The sequence below is a fragment of the Primulina huaijiensis genome, chromosome 12 (genome assembly GCF_012295235.1).
Source record: "Primulina huaijiensis isolate GDHJ02 chromosome 12, ASM1229523v2, whole genome shotgun sequence".
NCBI classification, from domain to species: Eukaryota; Viridiplantae; Streptophyta; class Magnoliopsida; order Lamiales; family Gesneriaceae; genus Primulina; species Primulina huaijiensis.
Window position 1 is genome coordinate 1719301 of NC_133317.1, and position 22100 is coordinate 1741400.

The 22100-nt window shown below is 34.7% G+C and overlaps 3 protein-coding genes and 1 pseudogene across 9 annotated transcripts; 2 read left to right on the plus strand and 2 right to left on the minus strand.

The window, feature by feature from the left end:
* Positions 1-4142: 4142 nt before the first annotated feature.
* On the minus strand, positions 4143-6083 carry LOC140990010 (uncharacterized; annotated as a pseudogene).
* Positions 6084-6701: 618 nt separating this feature from the next.
* Positions 6702-8571, minus strand: LOC140990204 (DNA-directed RNA polymerases II, IV and V subunit 10-like). The gene is made up of 4 exons (XM_073459786.1): positions 8426-8571; positions 8273-8331; positions 7442-7536; positions 6702-6934 (listed from the first exon to the last, which is right to left on the minus strand). The coding sequence occupies exons 1-4, from the start codon at positions 8459-8461 to the stop codon at positions 6909-6911; spliced, it is 216 nt and encodes a 71-aa protein (XP_073315887.1). The 5' UTR covers positions 8462-8571; the 3' UTR covers positions 6702-6908.
* A 696-nt stretch (positions 8572-9267) lies between these two features.
* Positions 9268-11050, plus strand: LOC140990758 (uncharacterized). 7 transcript variants are annotated; one of them, XM_073460613.1, is made up of 4 exons: positions 9298-9400; positions 9544-9573; positions 9697-9750; positions 10368-11050. In XM_073460613.1, the coding sequence occupies exons 3-4, from the start codon at positions 9703-9705 to the stop codon at positions 10923-10925; spliced, it is 606 nt and encodes a 201-aa protein (XP_073316714.1). In that variant the 5' UTR covers positions 9298-9400; positions 9544-9573; positions 9697-9702; the 3' UTR covers positions 10926-11050. The 7 variants fall into 7 exon arrangements, with proteins under 7 accessions (XP_073316708.1, XP_073316707.1, XP_073316711.1 ...); XM_073460608.1 differs by having other exon boundaries at positions 9303-9400; positions 9697-9768; XM_073460607.1 differs by lacking the exon at positions 9544-9573 and having other exon boundaries at positions 9268-9400.
* Positions 11051-15637: 4587 nt separating this feature from the next.
* On the plus strand, positions 15638-20377 carry LOC140990586 (uncharacterized). Its single transcript, XM_073460345.1, has 11 exons — positions 15638-16099; positions 16427-16740; positions 17032-17109; positions 17207-17309; positions 17555-17643; positions 17894-18005; positions 18127-18180; positions 18258-18306; positions 18796-18896; positions 19689-19798; positions 19878-20377. Exons 1-11 carry the CDS (start codon positions 15740-15742, stop codon positions 20224-20226), a joined length of 1719 nt encoding a protein of 572 aa, XP_073316446.1. The 5' UTR covers positions 15638-15739; the 3' UTR covers positions 20227-20377.
* Positions 20378-22100: the final 1723 nt, after the last annotated feature.

Genomic DNA, 22100 nt, shown 5'->3' on the forward strand with positions numbered 1-22100 from the left:
ATAATTACTCAATTCTCCTACATATATGTAATATTTTTACCTTTATAATTATAATTTATTAATAAGATGTAGAAATAATTTGAATTAAGATGTACGGCTCCATTTGGATATGTCCTTTTAAAAAGTTTTTATTAATGTGTTTTTTTTAAAAAAATTTAGAAGTTATTTTAAAAATAAATGTGGTTGAATAATTACTTTATAAAAATATTTTTATTTTTAAAAAGTAATATATGTTTATTTTCAATATTGCTTTCAATTCTAAAAACATAAAAAAATACGCATCAATTTGTTCTTTAAAAACTATACTTGGAGAATACTTTTTTCAAAAACATTTTACAAAAGTCTTGTCCAAACACGTACTTCAAGTTTTTACACTTATAAATCACTAAAAATAATTTTAAAGCATATGCCCAAACTAAGCCATAGATTTTATTCTTTTTTAGATCCCTTCAATTGTTTATATTGATTTTAAAGCAATATGTGAGACGGGTTGACTCAACTTATATTTTCAATAAAAAATAATATTTTTCACAGGTCAGGTCAAATAAGAGATCCCTCTCAAAAAAATGACTCGTAAAACCGTTTCATTGGAGTTTTTGTATTGATTTTATTATGATAACTTAATAACATAAAAATTTATAATTCTTCCGTTTTTTTTTTTTTAATAACTTTCTAATACTTTTTAAATGGCAAGGAACTTGGAAAATTATTTTGTTTTGTTTCATTATTTTTTTAGCTTTAGAGAACGGACCGAGATGTATTCATAGCAGTGTTCTAAAAAACTCGCTTAAGCTTGAAGATCGACAAAAATGCCCCGCTTCAGAGAAAAGCGGAAAAAAGGGTCAAACTGTAGTTTGACCGAATTAAGCGTAATTAAGACGTTTAATTAAGTGTGCTTAAGCACAATTAATCGCATCTGTTTATTTTTTAATTTTTTTATTTTGAAGGGATGTTTTTTATTTTAAAATAATAAATTAAATTTATAATTTAGATGTTTATTTTTTAATTTTAATTATGATTAAGCGTGTCTGACAATTAAGCATCTTTGACAATGATTTGACAAATATTTAGCATTTTTTAATGTGATCTAGTTTCAAAAACAAATAAAGATTGTAATTTTGAGATTTTTTATGTTTTTATAAATATGAGAATTAATGCATCAGACCTAAATTTATCATATTTATATATTATTTTATCTATTTATTGGTTTGAGATAATTACAATTACACTAAAGATAAAAAACGCTTTTTCACGCTTAAATCCGTGCTAATCTCGCTTAAGCTTGAAAAACTTGGAGCTCGACATCCGTGCTTCGGGGCGCTTTACGCTTTTTAGAACCTTGATTCACAGTCAATTTAAGATTGGAAGCCCGATAAATCAAAAGTCGGAGATTAATTTAGTAATATACTAATATGTGTGTNTTTGTACTTTAATAGATTGATAAATAAATATGAGGTTACTATTTGTTGTAATTATTTAATTATCCTATATACATGTAATATTTTACCTTTATAATTATAATTTATTAATAACATGTATAAATAATTTGAGATTCAGATGTAGAGTTTATTCTGTTTTAGATTCCCTCAATTGTTTTCTTCTTCTCCCTCCTTTTCCGAATGTTGATTATTGTACGTAATCGTATCTGAATAAACGAGTGACGTTTTATTTATTTTAAGTTTCACTATACAGTATGTGATATTGTATGAGCTGGTATTTCGATTTAATAGGTGATACCCTGGTAAGAACCCGGGTCATTGATGACCCGAGATATTAAATGGATTCCCAAATTAGGGTCAATTGGCAGGATGGATTCTTCTGAAGCCGGGCCGGTGCAAGCCCGGGCTCTACTCCCCGGACAACCAGACGCCCGAGCTCTTGTATAAATCTCCAGGGAGGAATTCTACCTGGGAACCTCGAAAAGCGTGATGCACTTGAGTATGTTGATATGGACAATCTTATCTGTCAGAGCAACTTGACTTTGGCGTGCCATATAAGTCATCAGGAGGTATGGACGGCCGACTTGACATATTTAGTAGGTAGGCGCGGGAAACGAGGTATCTACCCCATTTTCTCCTATAAATAGCAGGTATCCTTCTCATTTACTGAGGAGTGAAATCTTTGAACTCTTAAGCATTATACATATTTTCTCCCAAATATTGCTTGTGTTTATCTTCAACCTGCTGACTTAAGCTTCGGAGTGGCCACGCCGGACACCCCTCCTGCGCCCATTCACGAGGTCGTTTCATTGTTTGCAGGTGCTATTGAAGCTATTATCTTCACTCAAATTCCCTAAAAACTATAAATTATTGATTTGACCCGTTGGAGCTCCTTACCCGGCTCACCCATTTCAACGAAGTCACATCAATATTGATTATATGCTTAGCCCAAAAATATCAAAACATATGAAGATGGTGTTTGGCTCAAGTTTATAAGCTGTTAAAATTTGTTTGATAATTTTTTTTTTTCAAATAATTTATAAACTGTCAAAATAAGTTGTTTGGCTAAGATGTTTTTATAAAATTAAGGACGACGTTACTTTTTTAAAATGATGCTATTTTAATATTTTATTTTTCCAAAATATTCTTGCATATTTTCATAAATCTCAATAATGTCTTTCACCAATTAAATATTATTTAAAAAAATTTTCCAAATAATATCTATTTTTTTTATAAATTTAAAATATAAAATAAATATTTTTTTAATATAAATTTATTTTAAAACTATTTTCATATACATATAATTAACTACCTCGGTAACATTATATTTATTTTGGTAATTTTGACTATAAAAATATCTTATAATATCAAATATATTAACTTGTTTAAAACAAGCTTAACCAAACACTTCAACAACTTATTTTTAAAATAAATCAGCTTATAAGTTGTTTTTAATAAATTTAGCAAAACACTCTCGAAACGAAAAATTTTCAACTTGTTTTATGTTAAGAAAATCTTACATTCACTCAATTAGATCGCTCTTTCTTAACTTGTGGATTTTGTAAACCTCAACTTCTCTAACATGGCATGTGGCACTTGTCCAAACTCAAACGTTCTCGAAATCACCTATTAAAATAGCAACACAGGTGAAAAAATGAATATTGAACCTTCGTGTTATATGGCATTCAAGCCCGAATTTGCCAATCAACATACCTCAACTGTGTTAGGTGAGAGAAAGAGAGGCATTTAACAACACATATTTGGTGGAAAAGATGAACTAAAAATTCCCCGTTTAGCTCTCGGCATTCATGTAAAACTGTACATAGAAAGGCAGAACAAGTCGATGACATCGATCACACAATTATCCAAGCAATCCCAAACACAACTCCAGTACTCGATCTCCAAAGTCTTGAGATTCGGCGAATTCAAATCTAAATCCGCGAACCTATCCTCAGGGTTAATCCAACACTTGCTCAGAATCAAACTTTCAAGATTTGGGCACCCTGTCGATAACCACCCGTCGTATTTCTTATCCGCGAACTTGAATTTGTCAAGGCGCAGGACCTTTTGGTTGGGCAAAATTACAGATTTTGGCAGCTCCATACCACGTCCATAGGCATTGTGCAGGTGTAAACTTATCAATGAAGTGGAGGTAAGCGACAATCTTGGCGATGTGGTGGGCTTATGTAAATCCATGAATTTTTAAATCCTGCACGTCGTGTTGCGCCGCAGAAAAAGCAGAGTCCTCGATGAACGTGGATCCCAAATCCTGATCAGAATTTAAAATAAATATTGGACAGTAGCCATTCTTTCAACTTGGCCAATAGTCGGGGCAGCACTTGATTTTTTCTTCAAAAAGAAGATTGAAAGAGCCTTGCAAGGAAAAACCGCCTGATCAAAATTTATCACAGTTCCTGTACCAGTTTTCGTAACAAGTCTGGAAATGTTGGGATGTAACTAAGTTTCAAGAAACTGTAATACGACTCAAGTTCCATTTCACATTGAATATCATTACTGCAAATAATAATATGATGCATTAATTCACGTTATCACGCCATTGCCGTTGCGAACTCTGTGTTACGCTCTCAGATACTAATCATTTACATTTATGTTGTGGTGTTGGCTGTTCATAATAAAAACAAAAATACATATGAAACAGTTAAAGCACTCGGTAAATGACATTTTTCGATCAAATATCGTGCTTAACATATCAGAAAACCATCAGCTTAAAGCTCTTGAGTGAAAATCAGTCTATTAATCACTATCACACCCAAGAATCAATCTAGTTGGAATAAACTAACAGAAGTTTTCAGCAAGTGGTCAAAATAAAGAAAACCAAAAATTTGGGCTCTCACTGAAAACTTAACGCAAGAGCACCATTGAGATGTAGAAACAAAAGAGATCAATCCTCTTTAGTAATAGCTACTCTCGCACGATGCCTGGGCTCAGCTCTTTTCCATCCAACAATCAGTTGACATAGAGAAAACAAAGTGTTCACCTGCAAATAGAAAGCGTAAGACACAAACTGTAAGGCAAGAAGTAAATGGTAAATATCACAAGAAAAAGGACCGACACATAACCGACCAAGATTAGGATCACAATCACCAACAGAGGTCCAGACCAAAGTACTGATAGAAAAAGCCCCTGCGTGTCAAAATAGTTTTGGCTGGCAAAGCTTGTCCAGTTACCAGCTAAGAAACTATTGAGTCTCTCAGCGAGATATACTCCAACTGCATATGAAATACACACATAAAAAATGTGAGAACAAGCGGACATGCACCTATTACTTGCTGCTTCTCCTCTTTCATTGTTTAGTTAGTATGGAAGAGAAGTCCCCTTAAACCTACAAGAGAGTTTGCATATCTCCTACATGACAGACCAAGGTTTATCCAAACTGTCCCAGTAACATTCACTTTTCCCTTTTATTAAAAGGACTAATATCTCCTATTAATGCATACCCGATAGCTCTCTTTTGATGATATCAAATCATGCCATTTGTAGTCTTGTAGAGAAAGAAATTAAGAATGCATTATAAAATGAAAAAATAAGATTGCTTACGGGCAAGAAGAAACAAAGACATCTGTAAGTTTATGTTCTTCCGTTAAGAAAAAGTTACTAGCAGAAACAACACATGGAAGGAAACAAGGCATATCAACCACGGTTCCTGCAGACAAAAAAAGAAGGAAGAGGCAATGTAGGGGTCTACGGAGGTAATGCATACATAAATAACAGCCCAATCCTACACAATAATGAACTCAGTCTAAGATGACATAACTTAAAAAAGAAAGAGTTACAATCGGGTAGTCAAATCTTTGATCTGGATTCTGGAAAAATACTAAGAAATTCAATTAAGAAGAATCAAGAGTGAAAGTTGAAAGAATTATGCAGTGAAAAAGGAATACTGAATTTATATTCTGATTAGCACCGTAAGACGAATATGTGGTAGTAAGCTCCTATTCCGCGAATTACATTTTTCACCTAATTAATGGTAATAAGCTCATAATGCTTGAATCACATTTACACCAAATCAACTATTAAAAAAGAAATTTTCAACCTAGCCTCGTGACAAAACAAATAAGCAATGCATATAAAAAAGGCCTCACCATTATAAAAGTACAATCTTTTTATCAAAACTCCCAAAGGAAAAGAAAAGAAGAACTCAACTCATTGAACAATCCCACGGGCTAAATCAAGACTAATTTTACAAATTCCAAAGTAATCTTCAAATGGGTTCTAAACACAACATCAATTTTCTTACAAAGAACGCATTTTACTCGACACACATACGAAAGAAGACTGTCTGCGTGAATACACATGCATGGACAGGTATTTTAAGAGCACCTTCCAATCGATAGCGTGAAAAAATCCCATTAAATATTCATAGACGTGTCTGAGTCCTGAGCGGAGTTCTGTGCCGAGTTTCTCCACCAGATCTGCCATTTGATCCATTTGAGCATTGAGGACGGATTGCATTCTTTCCGTTTTTCACTGATTTTCTCCTTTTCAGAGTCTCAATAAAGCTACGCCTGTGATTTTAGGACAAAAACAAATGAAGAAAAACAACACATGCACACGATCACTCATATTATATTATAAATTATAAATAAAACATCCACCATATTATATCGATATAGTCTCCTCTTTATTTATTATTTAGATGAAACTATATTTTGTAGATGATTATTTGAAGTTATTAAAACAATCTTGTATTTACTGGAAAATATTTGTAGCTATAAAAACAAAAATTAAATTAAAATACTCCAATTATATTGGTTTATGGGAATTTTAATTTATTTTCACCTCTAAATATTCTTTTACGAGTATATACCATCATGAACTAGACCAATTCACTTGTTACTTGCATTTAAAAATACCATGATCCTCCGTTCTTCTCTTTCATCTTAAATCTTAAAACAATTTTCAAATTTCAATGCTGTCATCAAATCTACTACAAATATAATCTATTTTCCAAGATGATGTTTCTCTATTAATACGGATTAATAGAGAAAAAAATTGAACCTTGCTTCCTAGAAACAAAGAAAAAAAAATGTAAATCGATTACAAAGGGGAAAACATTAGATAAACAATCATACTCAAGTTTAATTTCTTTTTTTTAAAAAAAATAACTTCAAATTGAGACCTTTCAAAACGATGACAGTAAGATTTGACCATATTTATCGAAATAAGAGGGTTAATATAAAAGATTTTAACTTTAATAACGTAAAAAAAAATCAAACGAGCAAAAGTAGAGGGGCAAGGAAAAAAATGAGGAAAAAATATAGTTCATTGTTGCTTTCCTTCGAAAGGTCTCACATGGTTCAAAGAGCACCCTGCCATTTTAGATTTTTACATTACATAATTGTTCTTTCACTCTCCTAACATGAACCTCCAACTTGTGAAGAACCAAAACTATGCACTAAGAGATCCACACTCGCAGCTCGCGAATATGATTAATATGCAGAAGCTGCTTCAACTGCCCTCTGATTTCTCCAAAGCTGTAACAAAGAAAGAGCCAAGTGAGTTCCAACAATGGAGAGCGGTGAACCAAAGGTGATATTATTTTGATGCTTCAAGGGTTTTTTCTTAGCATCCAAGTATTAACAGATTCAATAAGCAAATAACTTATATTGTGTTATGTTCTTTGAGCGAACACAATGTGTCGTGTACTGGGTGGTTAATAAGTTCTCGAATGTCCCACTACATGTATCAATTTTATCAAAACGCCGTTTTAAGTCCCTACACACGTTTGGATGTTCGTCTTACAAAGTGGTTTTTGTCATAGGTCCAGGTAAAATAGTGATTGCAACAACAAGATTTGACCTTGCTTTTAAATAAGGAAAAAAGCAACATATAGATATATAATTTCGACAAGAAAGAGCCTGCTACAGGACATATCTTCACAGATTTTGGCATCAATAACCACCAATCAAAGAGATCAAACATACAGATATTAAGAATTAAACGCAACCAAGAGAGATTTATAAGGGAGAGATGACACTGACTGTTATAGTTCAGAAGCTTCTCGATGAGATCGACATGAGTCATCAGCATTCTTCGGCAGCAGTACCGAACCAGCATAAGTGCGTCTAGAGCATCACTGAAAAGAAACTTGTGTGTTTACCATGAAATTGTAAATGGAAATAAATTTTTAAAGAACTCATCCGCACTTTCTTTCTCAATACGACAAGGACAGATAAATCAACTTTAGTTAACATACAAGTGTTATCCTATCACAAACTTATGCCAAAATAATATTTTCTCTCACAAAACAAGATCATACAGTTTCAAGAGGCAGGAAAAAGGGCATAAGGCATACTTAACCAGGTCCAGGTCTTGTATTCAAGGAAGACATGACAAGGCACACAATGTATAAAGACTCTGATTTTGGTACAAGTAATATCTTGCCATCAATGATCCAGTATGAACCTTAAATTACTATGCCCATGCTTAAAAGAAAAACATCCAAATAATCCTTGAACAAATTCATTGAAATTTACATTTAGAAGATTAAAACAATAAATTAGTGACAATGGTCATATGTTACTCGGTACAGAACCACAGATGAATCTCAAAGGCCAGAAAACACCAAAATCATTTTTCGGTAAACTAACAATATAATTGTTCCCACTGCTTAATGAACCGTAACTACGGTTTATTTTACCTTGTCAAAATTTAACTTTTATGTTTCCAGAACAGACAGCGATTCTTGCACTTTGACCCAAAGATAAGAGAACATAACTTCAAATCAAACACGCGATTGAGTTCAAAATCAACATCAGCACATTAAATTGGCCTCCTACAGGAAACAAATCATACAATGCAAGAGAACTCACCCTTCGGTGTAATCAGACTGGAGTAAGTCAAGATACATATCCCATTTGTTCCCAATCACCTAAAAGAAAGATTTTTCAAGAAAATCAATAATTCGACACGAAGTATTAAGCATGAGCAAATCTAAACAAAGATTACAGAAACTAAAAGATGACCTTTCCACATGTGAAGCAACGAACCGGAATAATCATCCTGGCCTTTCGCTAGGGTTTTTCTCCGTGATAAAAGATTGTCGGCTTGTCTCCACGGGTGGAGCAAGCCAGTATTAATAAGGTACGTATTTTTCCGGTCTCAGATGGGAAATGGGTTGGGCCTGAGTAAATAATTTTGGATCTCGATACTTAAATTTGGGCCTTTATTAGAAACCGCATGAGTTGGAGAAATATCAAATATATTTTATGTTCTGTTAAATATGTGAAAAATAAATTATTTTTTGTTAAATTGAAGATAAAAAAAATTAATTAAAAATACGTCTCTAACAGTGTGAATAAAACGGATGGCAATTCCATCCACAAATACAAAGTCTTGATTTTGAGTTTTGAATGAATGGCATTATACAGTCAATAATCAAGAATGAAGACTAATAAAATAATAATAACTGAAGCTCTCGAATTATTCACGTAAAAGTTATTTATTAACTATCAACGAGATAGATAGTAGCTTTAGGATATTACCTTAAAGTTAAATTTAATTATCCAAATTAGAGAGAAAAGAATGGTTATGCAAATGCATGTAATTCATGAAACTCTCGCTGAATAATATTTTCTCTTTCTTGCTTCAATTCTTTATTTTCCTTGATATATTTTCTTAGGAGAATAGCAATATCGAATTCGCTACCGTAACATGTGTATACAATTACTTTATGAAAATTTCATTATCACAATTTTCCAATATAAATATAAAATACAATATTAATTGTGAAATTTTATTTTAATCAATATTATTATTTCGTAATTCTAGTTCGTGTGCTATTTAAATTATGTTGGAGAGTTGAAGTCGCATTAGCACTTCGTTTAGATGGCCACGCTTTTTGTGAAGATTTAGACAGCACGGTCTCGTGGTGTAGAAAGCACCGAATGAGTGTTTCTGCTCATCTTCTTCATCGCACGTCATCAGTCCAGCAATCCAAGGTACTCTGTTTCTTATTTTCTTACAAATTTTTGTCGATCTAATAGTCGATTCAATATTTTCTTTATGGGTTTTCTATATTTTTGAAATCTGTGCTTGATTGTGTCTGGGTGTGTTTGTACTTTGTACTGTTCCTGCTTTCCAGCTACGTTAACTCGTTGATGGAAATGAGACAGTAAGTCCGATTTCATGAGAATTGGAGTAATTTTTATTATCTGTTCGCAAAAATTTAACTTTTAGAATGGAGTTGCTTGTTTATTTATCAGTCACTTTCTTTTCTTTTCTTCTCTCTTTTTAGGTAGGTATGCTGGGAAAATGTTTGGCTTCTCCTCTACTGACGTTTGATTCAAAAGTGCTCTTCTGTTCGTATGTGAGTCTTGTTTGGTTTACTATTCTAGGAGAGTAATTTTGTGCTAAGCGTCTGAAAAGTGAAGCCACTGCAAACTAAAAAAACAACCAACCGAAAGAATGGTAGAAATTTGTTTTTGAATAGGAATATGTCTAGCTAACTGGTGTTTCTTTTATAAATTCCTGCGAAGATAAGGTTTGGGAAACCATAGCTCTGTAGAAACTAGTACATACAGAAAAATACCAGAATTAGCAACACAACAATATTTTATGTGCGGTTGTCTGTTGTAAGTAGTAGATTCCTTTATAAGGTGGGAGATCTAGTTAGAACTTAAAAGTCACAAAGTTTTGATCTTTATGATTTGTTGTTTTCTTGTCATAAAATATCCTTACTCAAGTGCTAAATAACTTAACTGATATGAATCCATGAACTCATGTTGAATAATTGTGCATCTATTAAATCAAGCATCACGTGTTTTCTAATTTCTGCAAGCGTCCCTGTTCCCTATACGGTCTGCACAAATTAGAGCATGTCTATGCCAGATGTATGACTCTCTTTCATCCATTCGGGCGTGTTTGTGCAACAGCTTGATTACAACAATTTGCTTTCTCCCCTTGCAGTCTGATTCTGCCTTAGCAGTAGCAACCAGCAAACTGCTTATAAAATCAAACATTCGAAATTCTGTACCCACATGCTTTGTGTTTAGCAGTCGCGAGTTGCATTCAACTGCCCCCAGTCAAAATGCAGTCGTAACCGATGAAGATGAGAACACATGGGAATCTTGTAAACGAGCCATTGTCTCATTCGGATTTTCTGACATGGAAGTAGAGAAGATTCTGGGCAAAGCGTATGGTCAAATTCATTCTCCTTATTGGGGTGAGGAGCGGAATAAGGAATCTCCAAGATTTGAGGTAGTAAATGGAATACTGAATTATTTAAAGGATTTAGGCCTTACTGATGAAGATCTTGGTAAACTTCTCAAGAAATTCCCCGAGGTACTTGGATGCAGCCTTGAGAATGAACTGAAAACAAATGTGCATATTTTGGAAAAAGAATGGGGTATAAAAGGAAAACCACTGAGAAACCTTCTTCTTCGAAATCCCAAGGTCCTGGGTTACAATGTAGATTGCAAGGGAGACTGCATGGCACAGTGTACTCGATGTTGGGTTCGGTTTTAGCTGATACCAGCTTCTTATTTTTTGTTCCATGATTCATGTTATCAAATTTCCCATAAATACAATCTGACCAATGATACTCGGGTTTATATTTCATTGATAATTCAACAGATTGAAATTTTTTATTATTATCTTTGGATTGAAAGATCTTCACTAGATTACCCGACCTTCTTCTTCAATGATACACCTGCAGTCATAACAGTGGGGGTCAGGTTCAGATATCGAAAAACGTTATCCACAAATTGAGTATCCCATCTGAACTACTCAACTAACCAAATTATCTGACACATGCCTAGGTTATCTCAAATCATTGTGATATTCTAGTACAAGTTTTAACTTCAAATAACACAATTTTGTACCAAATATAAAATTCTTCTACAGCCATCAACTCTGAACTCAATTTTAAAAGAAATATTCATTGCTTTACCAAGGAGTCCTGATGACTATGCCGACAACTGATTACGGATTTTCTGTTGGTGGAACTGCGACGGAGACCTATGTGATTGGGGACAGTCTGTTGGTGGAACCTTTGCCACCATATTCATCGTCATTGAGATCAATTATTTTGTGGAAAAAACTAAATGTGCAGAATGTAGGCGCAATAGAAGAGTGGAAGTGATGTTAACCAACAACATTGAGGTATATTTATTCACCTTTCATGAAATTTTCAGATAATAACAATGCCCCATTTGATTTTGTATTTCCAAAAGGACAATGAAAATTTTGATGTCTGGTTGCTTACATGTAAATGGTGACACATTTTTTCTTAGCAATTTGTGCATGCTGATTTTTGGTAGGAAATGTTGACATGTAGAAAATGAGCTTACTTTTGCTACATATCATATATGTTATGTTCTTTGGAAGGATAATGAATACTCTAATATTTGGTTTCTCATATATAAATTTCGATACATTTTTCATAGCAATTTTTGCAATGCTGATGTGTGTTAGGAAATGGTGACACATATATAATAAACACACGAGATTTACGTGGTTCGATCAAGAATACGATCTATATCCACGGGAGGTGCTTTCACTATATTAAATCACTGTACAATGAACAATTTACAGAGCAATGTAATATTTCGAATTCACTCTTTTCTCTTCTATGGATTACAAAGAAAACTCTCGAATTTTCAATGAGAAAACTTGTTGCCTCTTGCTCATTTCTCTCGGATGATCTCAGAGCTTTTCCATGTACTTGTTCCACTTGACCCCGTCTGCTTATATATCTCGCCACCCACGAGGCATTTCACTTAATGGCCATAAGCGGTGATCAAGTGCCAGTACTGATCTTGTTCAACTACTCATCCTTATCCAACCAACCAACTTTTAGTTGCCTTAACTGATTCACCAACCTTCCACTTCGATAGCTGACTTGGATTGCTGATATTCCACATATTTGATGGTTGAAATATATCGTTATCCAAATATAATATCTTTATCGATGAACTTAGTTTGTATTCTTTCTTTTTGAGACACATATAAGTCGTGATCGACTACATTCTAAACTTGTTTGCTTAATTATTGCACTCGAGAGAGGAAATGAAGATGAATAGTATAACTTGTATTTAATATGACCGAAAATTAAGACACACACGCACTTGTGTTTTTATATTACATATAGAAGCCTGATAAATAAAATCACACAACAAACTTTCTACCACTTTTAACTATCTAATTGACTAATTAACGTTCTGATTTAATTACTTCACTTCAAGATGAACGATGACAAAAGACATCAAAAAACAAAAACATGGTAAGTTAGTTCGTGAGTTGGTGTTGAGAGTGAACTAACTCACTTGTTGTAGTCGCCATAACTTGATACCCGGCCTCTGCAAAGGACCGAGAAACAGTGGTTTGTTTCTTGGCCTTCCAAGAAACCACAGCATCGCTAGGAAAATGCAAAACCCTGTGACAGACTTCTTGGAGTCAGTGCATAAACCCCGATCAGAATCTGAAAATCCTTTGAGTATGCAATGGGGATGATGCAGGGAAAAACATCCCTTGGCCTAGATTGCGTTAGAGATAGCGAAACAGATGATGGATTGTTTGCAAATGTGGAGTATGGGGACAAGACACAAATTTACTAATTCGATGAACCACAAAGGTAATATCAAGGCATGAGATATTCAAGTACAAGTGACCAATGATGCTCTTCTATAATATGAAGAGTTGTCAGAATTAAGAGCAACTTTGGTATCTTCATTATATTCTCGTTTTAAAAAATGTTTTACTCAAGTTGCTATATAAATTAATTGTATATAATTTTAAATTCATTTTAAATTTTTCGTGTGGGACAATGGTATTACACAGTGTCTTCCAGAAGCTTAAGTGTGTAGCTGGGTTGCAAAGAACCCAAAGAAATATACCAACAGTAGAGCAAACTATTTTCAAACCCCAGGAAAACTTAAAGTCACCTAGATCAGCAAGTTTAAATTTCTGATTATGAACTAGCTTGACAGACTTGATGGTTTGTGAGGATAGACCAACTAGCATTATGTATTCAACATAAACTAACATGAAAATGAAATGTGTTCCAGAACCGTGTGTGAGGAGTGAGTAATCAGACTTACTCTTAGTAAAACTCAGTTGAACGATGAACTATGAAAACTTGGAGTATCATTGACGTGAAGCTTGCTTAAAGCCATAAATGGACTTGTGCAATTGACATACTAACTTGCCAACAGATTGAGAAGACTACCCCTCTCGAATATACTAGGGTGGGAAATCTGTATATGCCTATTCAAAAAGATCATCGTGGAGGAAAACATTGATAACGTCCAATTGAATTGATTTCCAAAATTGGCTTATTGCGAGTGCAAGAAGAAGTTCCAAAGTCAAAAGTTTGGCTGTTCAAGAAATAATTATGGTTCATACTATGAAGACACGCTGAGAATCAAATTTTTGCATGAGTGACCCAGCCCATCGTATCAAATAGAACTAGACATAGGGTAATGTTCAAATGAGATGGAGGATGTGACACTCTTGTAGACCGGAGAACAAGTGGATCAACTGAAGCAATTTCTCAATGGGCTGCATGGCTGAAACAACATCTTGAGAATCAGACACAAACAAGTCCATTTGGTTGATTGGTAACACGAAATCAAGAAATGGATCAACATCTTCCAACTTATGGGAATGAGAATTGAGGGAATTTTTGTGAAAAACAGCATCGCAAAAAACAAAAAAATTGCTCTGTATTGAGGTCATAAAGCTTGTATCCCTTGATGCCAGGTGGATACCCAACGAACGCACAAAACTTGGCACGAGGATCAAACTTTGTGTGTGAGATAGATAGCGTGGAAGCATATGTGATGCAGCCAAACACCATTAAGGAAGAGTAAGCAATGAGTTGATGGTATAATAGCTAAGAGGGTGATTTGTTTGGTAAGAGGGTGTACGGTGTCCTATTAACCAGTCAAGACACACTACATCCAGAAAACAATTGAGTGGCGAGCATGAAAATATGAAGCTCGGGTGACATTCAATAGGATTTGTTGCTTGCGTTCAACAACAGAGGACACTCAACACAAGAAAGATGATGTAGAATTCCATTTCATCAAAGAAATTTTTAAACAGCAGCTCTTTCCCATTATCAGATCAAAAGACCTTCATAGTCTTATGAAATTGAGTATCAAAATGCAAGAATCGTGGAACAATTTGAAGAGCTTCAGAATTGTGATGAAGTAAATATATTCAAGTAAAACACGTACGATCATCAACCAATGATGATAAAATCGATGATCAGACAAGGTATGCACATACATAATGAGAAGGTCTAGAATCAACTACCCACAGTCGAGCATAAAAAAAAAGGGTGTTGCACAACCGAGAAACATGTACATGTTGATATGAGCTACTGAAGTGAGATGGCTGGAAAACAAGGAAATCAACTATTGACACTGATATGTGTTGAAATTTTGAAAGAAACTCCCAAAGTTGGCAGACACATGAGGAGTGGAAGTACTCCTATATATAGAGGTACAAAAACTTGGTTGACACCAGCTCGAGATGAAGTACGAGTAGGAGGCCGTTGGTGTTGACGGAACCTTAGCTAGACAAAACCATGAACTTTGATTTGATTATGGGCTTCCCACTTTGGGTTTGTTTATGCTTAATTGGGCCGTAATTGGGTTAACATAGTTTGCAACCTTTTGACAAGACGTAGTTATATAAATGAACAACCCATTTAGGAATACATTGATTGGGTCCAATACAATTTTCTAACCTTATTTTGCTCTCTCGATTTGGTTTGTTTGAAAAGAAAACGAGAAGTCGAATATTTTCAGATACAGTGCTTAATAAACAAACAAGTAATTCTCATACTAATTTTTAATAAATTAACATAAAAAATTCTTTATTAGAGAAAAAATATATATATCTTCATTTATTTGTAAATGATAATTTTGAATTATATAAAAATATTAAAGATAAAATATATTAAATAATTTTTATTTATATATCAAAATGTCATAATCACTTAACAATCAAAATAAATATAAAATTAACTTTAGATTTTAGTTAAATCGAGCAGAAGTAGAAACAAAACTCTGGGTTGAAATACCAAAAATCGATATTTTGTTTTCGAAAAAAGAAAAACCCTTAATCTCCACTTTCGGAAAACAAATAAAATCCCTAATTCTTCCTCCCCACCCTTTTGAAACAAATCATGACCTCCGTCACTCTTTTTTTAAGAAATAATTTCCTTGAGCCATCGATCCCTATTCTCCTCGCCGCCCCCATTCCACTCGCTACCGGAGATTCTCGACCGTAACTTGTTGAAGGGTTATTAGTGTCAACTGAAATCCCTTTCCATGGGAGGCGACTCCAGAAAACCGGGAAGTAGAAAATCCTTGCCAGAACGTTCAACCTCTACCAGAAGCTCTGGGGCCACATCATCTTCTGAGGATCAGGTTGAATCGTCTTCGAAGCTTCGCAAACGACGTTTGAGGGGGGAGGAGCATAAGAGCAAAAGGTCCCGGAAAGATCATGAGCGGAGGAGGAAGGTCCTCGGAAGAAGAGAAAGGGAGAAGCATAAACGGAAGGAGAAAAAGAAAAGAAGGTTTCAATCAGATGAGAGTTTGTCTGGGTCGGATTCTGAGTTGGAGAATCCAGAGGATGTTGTTAAGTATATACTGGAGGAATTTCCTGCCGTTGCCGGGGATTTGGAACAGGTAATTTCACTATTTTTATTGTTTTATTGGCATAAACGAAACCATCTTTTTGATAAATGTGATGCCTTTACTTGGAGATTGTATTATTTGATGTCAATTGTCAAGTGAATTTGATAAATGAAACTCTTTCACCCTCTATATTCATGAGTCATGACCGAGCTTTGTTTTTGGATAAATTAAATGTCTGTCACATCTGGTTTGTATCATAAATTTTTCAGATGCTGAACTTGCTATCACGAAATTTACTTTACTGGAATCCATGTTTATACACTTTTCTTAACTTGATTTTTGTTTTCGTAACTAATTATCCTTTAAAATTTTATTCAGCTTTTGTTAATGATAGACCAAGGGCAAGCTGTTGATATAAGGGGATTATCTGAAAGGTCATTAGTTAAGCATCTTAGAAAGTTATTCACGTGCTTGAACCTCAAAGAAAATGGCGATCAAGTGTTTCTACTACCACACAAAGCGACCCCCACCCTGAAGGTTGTTGGTCCAATTATCCGCTCTCAAATGCAACCTCAAAACCAATTTGATCATTTGGATTCACAGGAGGAGGCACCCTTGGTCGTATCAGAATCTAGACACGCGAATAAAAATGTCGATGATACAAAACAAGATTCTATTGTCACAAGGAGGAGGTATTAATTTTCATCTCTGTATCCCACTCGTCCATCATTTACATGTTTTTAATAATTCAATAATTCAATTCTCTTAACTGTCATCCTGCTATAGGTACATTAAACCCACTCGTTTTGTAATATATTAGAGAGTATGTAATGGAGACCATTTAATAACTCCCTCTTTATTTTACATGAATGAATATAATTTGTCTAGAAAGTTTTAAGTGTTAGCTTTTTTTCTTCCCTCTTCTTATCATTCACTGATTTTACACTCCATTCGAATCATTACCTATCTGTTGGTTCTTTTAGGAACATTGGACCTGAGATGCCTTCTGCTGAGTTACTTGCTGCAGCTGCTAAACTAACAGCAGCAGAAGCTGAACTGAGGTATCTTGATTGTTGTTTATTTCTTCACGCTATTGCTAGATGCAGAACTATTAGGCCCATCTTATGAATGCTTTGCTAATACGTTTTATACAAACAGAGAAGCTGAGTTGGACGGAGACAGTGAATTATTTATAGGACCGCCACCTCCAGCTATGGTTAAAGAAGCTGAGTCTGCCAATGAAGCTGAGCGTTTTGAGGAGGTTTATTTCATCTTCCAATTTTCCTGATAATAGTACCTTATTATTCTTGTATCCCCTGAATTTCAATTTTTGCTCTGAATTTTATTCTTATTTGATGGGCACACACTTCTAACTTTTTAAAAGTTTTGATATAAATATTTGTTCTATTGACTTTCCATCACACAGCATACTAATTTGGTGGTTGCTTATGCAATCAATTTTTTAATTATCATTGCGTGGGATTGACTCAAATAATTTATGTTCAGATTACAAGAATAATCGGTGCTGAAGAAGCTAGTCCATACGATGTTCTGGGGGTGACCATAAAAATGTCAGCTGAAAACATGAAGAAAAGGTATACTTGTGATGATATTTTAGGAGAACAGAAAAATCTCATGCTATTTGCATGTTAAGTATTGTTTGTAACATTCAGTTTCTTCGTTCTATAGCTCTCCGACCATCTCAGAAACTAAAAAAAAATAGGTGTGTTTTATGGTAGGTCATGATATCAATGTTTGATGTATGTGAATACCAATATGGTTGGAATCCGCTCTTTTTAGAATACGTGGCTAAAAAGATGATATAAATTGTAATGTTATTTTTAGGTACTGGAAGTTGTCCCTGATGGTCCATCCTGATAAATGCTCTCACCCTCAAGCTAACCAAGCATTTGCTAAGTTGAACAAAGCATTTAAGGATTTACAAGATCCTGATAAGGTAAGTACTTTGACGAGTTTCTTCATTTATGTTGAACAAAGCATTTACTAGTTCTGTAATTTTTAATATTAGATTAGATAAGAATTTTGAGTTACGTCATAAATATATTCTCTTTTGGAAGCGAAAAGCACTAGAAGACAAAATAAAGCTGAAGGAGGAACAAGAATCATTTCAGGTACTATACGTCGCTGTATACAGCGTGGCAGGAACCATAGAGCTGCTTCATGACAAAAACTGTTTAATTTTATGCAGGCAGAGCTGAAAGCCATGCGAGAGGCTGCACAATGGAGACGTCTGCAAGGTGTGCTATTTTCTGGAAAATTTTGTGTGATACGTATGTATGAAGTGGGTGGGCGAAAAAGACTTGCTTTTAGTCAGTCAATTTGTTAAATTAAATATCTTCTTGATTAAAGTCAGCTCAAGTGGTGTAGTATTCGTGACTGAAGTTTCAAGCCCATTGCAGAACAGGCAAATTTGAAGAGATTTGACCTTATAGTTTGAGTTGCACTCGCACACTTCATACATAACCATTTTCGACACCTCTCATTAATCCTTTGCACCCTGCACCCTGCTCTTCCATTGCTCCTGGATGTTATTGAAAAAATTTAACATAAAGCCTGTGAATCGATTAAATCTGAACTGCTTCTTCTGTGTGCCATATCTCCAGCTTTTCTTTATCAGGTTTTCTAAGGTCTCAGTTATCATCATAATTGTCTTGGTAAGAATAGGTTCGAAGATATTTAGCTGATGAGAATGATTTTGTTATGAAAATGAAATTCTTTGCTGGTAGGTATATCTATGGAGGGGGATGACATACTTTTGGCAGAGTTGGATGTTAAAGTGGCCCCAAAGAGAGAAGAATGGATGACGACATTACCTCCCGAAAGAAAGGTAAGGTCAATGCTGTCATAGACACTCTTTTTCGGCACCTTCGTAATTCAGGTTACATTTCTAAAAGCTACAATGTACTATGCTAGCTGTACACAATAAGACTCTTGGTCACTGCGTTTGCATGGACTTTGTCTATGCTCCACTTAGACTAGTTCTCCCATATGATGTGCTCAAATCTTAGCCTTTGGATCCCAAACACGTGATTTAAATTTCCATAGAAATATGGAGGACTCACATCACGTAATAGTCTTGCAAAGATACCGGGAAATTTTTTTCTAGTTGGAGGCTTGGAGCTTAGACCCACCTGGTTTGCACCTGAAATAGTATTCTGTCTACAACTGTAGCAGAAGGCATGTGATATGACTCTTAAATGTAAAGATTATAGTTTACAGCAAAATTCATTAGTTATGTTGATTGTCTCATGTGCTCTTGGAGAATTCTGTAATGCATCTTCAATGTGTGACTAGGCGTGATAGAATTGTTCAAAAGCGACATCATCATCTTGTCAAAAAATTCTCTACCCATCTTTCGCCTCTAGTGATTTGCCAATTTAGACGATAATAAGATTATAGGTTGATAATAACTAATATCGATGGCCAAGAGACAAATCAGATCATTGTGAAATCTAATCACCTTGTCTAAAGTTCCGTTTCTTGTATAAAACACCTTGTCCAAAGTTTTGTTTCAGTAATCAGTAACAAGAAAAATGCATGAAAGTTGATTGGTGCTGAGAGTTCGGTGGTGCGTTCTTCGATTTTTACTTCTTTCCTGATATTAGCTTCTCCCTCCTAGCCTGGCGTGAGCATGCACTCAAGTAAGTTTAGTAAGAGCTCTAAAGGACGTGGTGATACCAGTGTTTGGACCGATACACCTTCAGAAAGAGCTCAAAAGGCAAAGATGAAGTAAGTGTTCGTGCATGTTGCTTAGTTGCATAATATGTTTCATAGAATCTGATATCTGATACTGAACTATTTGTTGCAGTTATTTAGAAGCCTACAACGAAGCTGCAGCACTAGCTTCAAATGAACAAGAGACAAGAAAAATGAGTTCTGAAGCGGAACTGGTAGATGAGTATAATAAGGCAAAACGATCAAAATCATTGGTAGAAAAGCACCAGGAGGCGTCAGCAAAGAGTCGCGTGAAGAAGAGGTCGAAGCAGGAGCAGGAGTCCGCGAAACAGGAATGGGAGGGGAATCATCCATGGAAGCCTTGGGACCGTGAAAAGGATTTAACTGCAGGAAGGCAAAGCGTCAACCTTGACCGCGAAAACATGACTCAGGGCTTGTCTTCGAGGTTTTCTTCTGGTTCTTTCCAAAGAAACTTCCTTTAAAGTCGAGAGGGGTCTTAAGGTTTTGATTCGATTTCAAATTTAAAAGAAAGTTTATTTCACTGCTGTATCCGACAGGCATACAAAATATGTTAGTTTTCGAACAAAACCCGCTTTTTGTAAATTTGTGCCATTAATCAAACTTTTAAAATAATGTATCGAATATTTTTTTAAAAACTTGTTGCTGGGTCCTTGTATATTTTTCGAGCTCAACGTGAGGAGGATCCTCAGTGTTGGACTGTTGGTCCGTAAAGATATGAAAAATGATTCCGAAAACACCAAACACCCTAATTGATTATAGCTTGAAATGAAGCAATCGTCTATGGGTACAACTTTTTGGCTCTTATGATCATCCCTCTTGCAATGCCCAATAAAATAATTTCGCAAAATAATGAAATCAAAACAAGAGAGAGCAATGAAATTCTCCAATTTGGATAAAAGGGAATGACCTTGTGATACGTCAATCATCAAACCGTTGCTGTCCAATGATGTAATGAGAGAAGACAATATTTGGTATTGTGTGGAGGCATGTCATAATCAGTCTCAGTTAATAAATGGTCACTTGCATTGGGTCCACCCTACTAGATCTAGAAGCTTTGTTGAAGTCATTTTCAAGCTTAGTTACCCCAACCAGAATCCCATATATACTAATTATATGTGTATCTAAAAGATTATATATATAGTTGCTAAGAAGTTAATCGAAGAATCATGTTCAAGTGTCATAAGACTCATAACATTTTCCTTAGTCCCACAAACCGCCCCAAAAACACTCCTTTGCTTGATTTACACTGTTACTCTTGCTTTGCTAAAGCAATCTGACCCTTTTAAGATATCTATGGATGAAATTATAGAAACTGATAGATACATAATTATATTTTAAAAATTCTTTGGATAATAGATTTGTTATTTTTTCTTGTAATCGTTAGTCTGAGCTCATTGGTCTCTATCTTTCCGTTACTATCATATAAATGAATTCAATGATTTTGTGCCCAAAGTGTTCAAACTAATCGATTCCCCGCAATTGAATCTCTTCAGGCTTTGTTNCACATTAGAAACCGGATTCAAGAAAATCCATGCTGCGTAAAATCGACCGACCTGAACTTTACATGTATTCTGGTGGAAAATCGGAAAGTTATAAGTTTGATCAGTACTGAATCTTGAGCTTGAAGACCCCATGCATATATATTGTTTTCTGAATGTGAAGCAAAGTTCTATTTGGGGGCATCACCTTTTCGGACTCGGAAAGGGCTATAAAGATCGATTAATGCTGCAAATCTTTACGCACAATGTGTGGATTGCTTAGGAAACTCCAGGACCCACATCTGTCTTAATTTAATTTAATTTAATTCATTAAGAGGGGTAATCAATCAAAATTAAGGAACGTTTATTTTTTTAGTTTTTATTAATGTAATTGTTTATGTAGTTAATATTAGGGGAAGTTGGTGAAAAATCCCCAATCAAAATATTTCTTTGGGTTCACTCCCTGCCTACAAAATTGTGGTACTATGTCATACAAAATGTGGTACACTTCATGTGGAAATGTGGTACTAAAAAAGTACCCAGGGACTGAACACAAAAAAAATCGACGGCTGGAGACTGAAGGCCAATTTCTCTTTAATATTAACTATGATGTTGTGTAAAAGTGAAAAGAAAAGCTGATTTCCAATTGATGGAGGAAACCATCATATTTTCCCAAGAAAAAAATTTGGCAAATTTCATTTTACGGTACGAATAATTGTTTGTTATTATTCTTATAACTAATATGCAGAAATGTTTTGGTTTGTCGAGACAAGATTGAGAGGTAAAGTTTGCATACTTTGGACAACAAAATATTTTCCGGGAAGAGTGATCAAAATGTTGAAAGTTTCCTAGCCATA

Coding starts and splice junctions, on each gene's coding strand:
- LOC140990204 (XM_073459786.1), bottom strand. CDS start 8,461: ATGATTATTCCGGTTCGTTGCTTCACATGTGGAAAG. Junction 7,537..8,272: donor CAGTCTGATTACACCGAAGG/GTGAGTTCTCTT, acceptor GTTTCTTTTCAG/TGATGCTCTAGACGCACTTA. Junction 6,935..7,441: donor GAAGCTTCTGAACTATAACA/GTCAGTGTCATC, acceptor TCTTTGTTACAG/CTTTGGAGAAATCAGAGGGC.
- LOC140990758 (XM_073460606.1), top strand. CDS start 9,347: ATGAGTGTTTCTGCTCATCTTCTTCATCGCACGTCATCAGTCCAGCAA. Junction 9,401..9,696: donor CATCAGTCCAGCAATCCAAG/GTACTCTGTTTC, acceptor CTCTCTTTTTAG/GTAGGTATGCTGGGAAAATG. Junction 9,769..10,367: donor AAGTGCTCTTCTGTTCGTAT/GTGAGTCTTGTT, acceptor CTCCCCTTGCAG/TCTGATTCTGCCTTAGCAGT.
- LOC140990586 (XM_073460345.1), top strand. CDS start 15,740: ATGGGAGGCGACTCCAGAAAACCGGGAAGTAGAAAATCCTTGCCAGAA. Junction 18,897..19,688: donor CATTACCTCCCGAAAGAAAG/GTAAGGTCAATG, acceptor TCTCCCTCCTAG/CCTGGCGTGAGCATGCACTC. Junction 19,799..19,877: donor GCTCAAAAGGCAAAGATGAA/GTAAGTGTTCGT, acceptor TATTTGTTGCAG/TTATTTAGAAGCCTACAACG.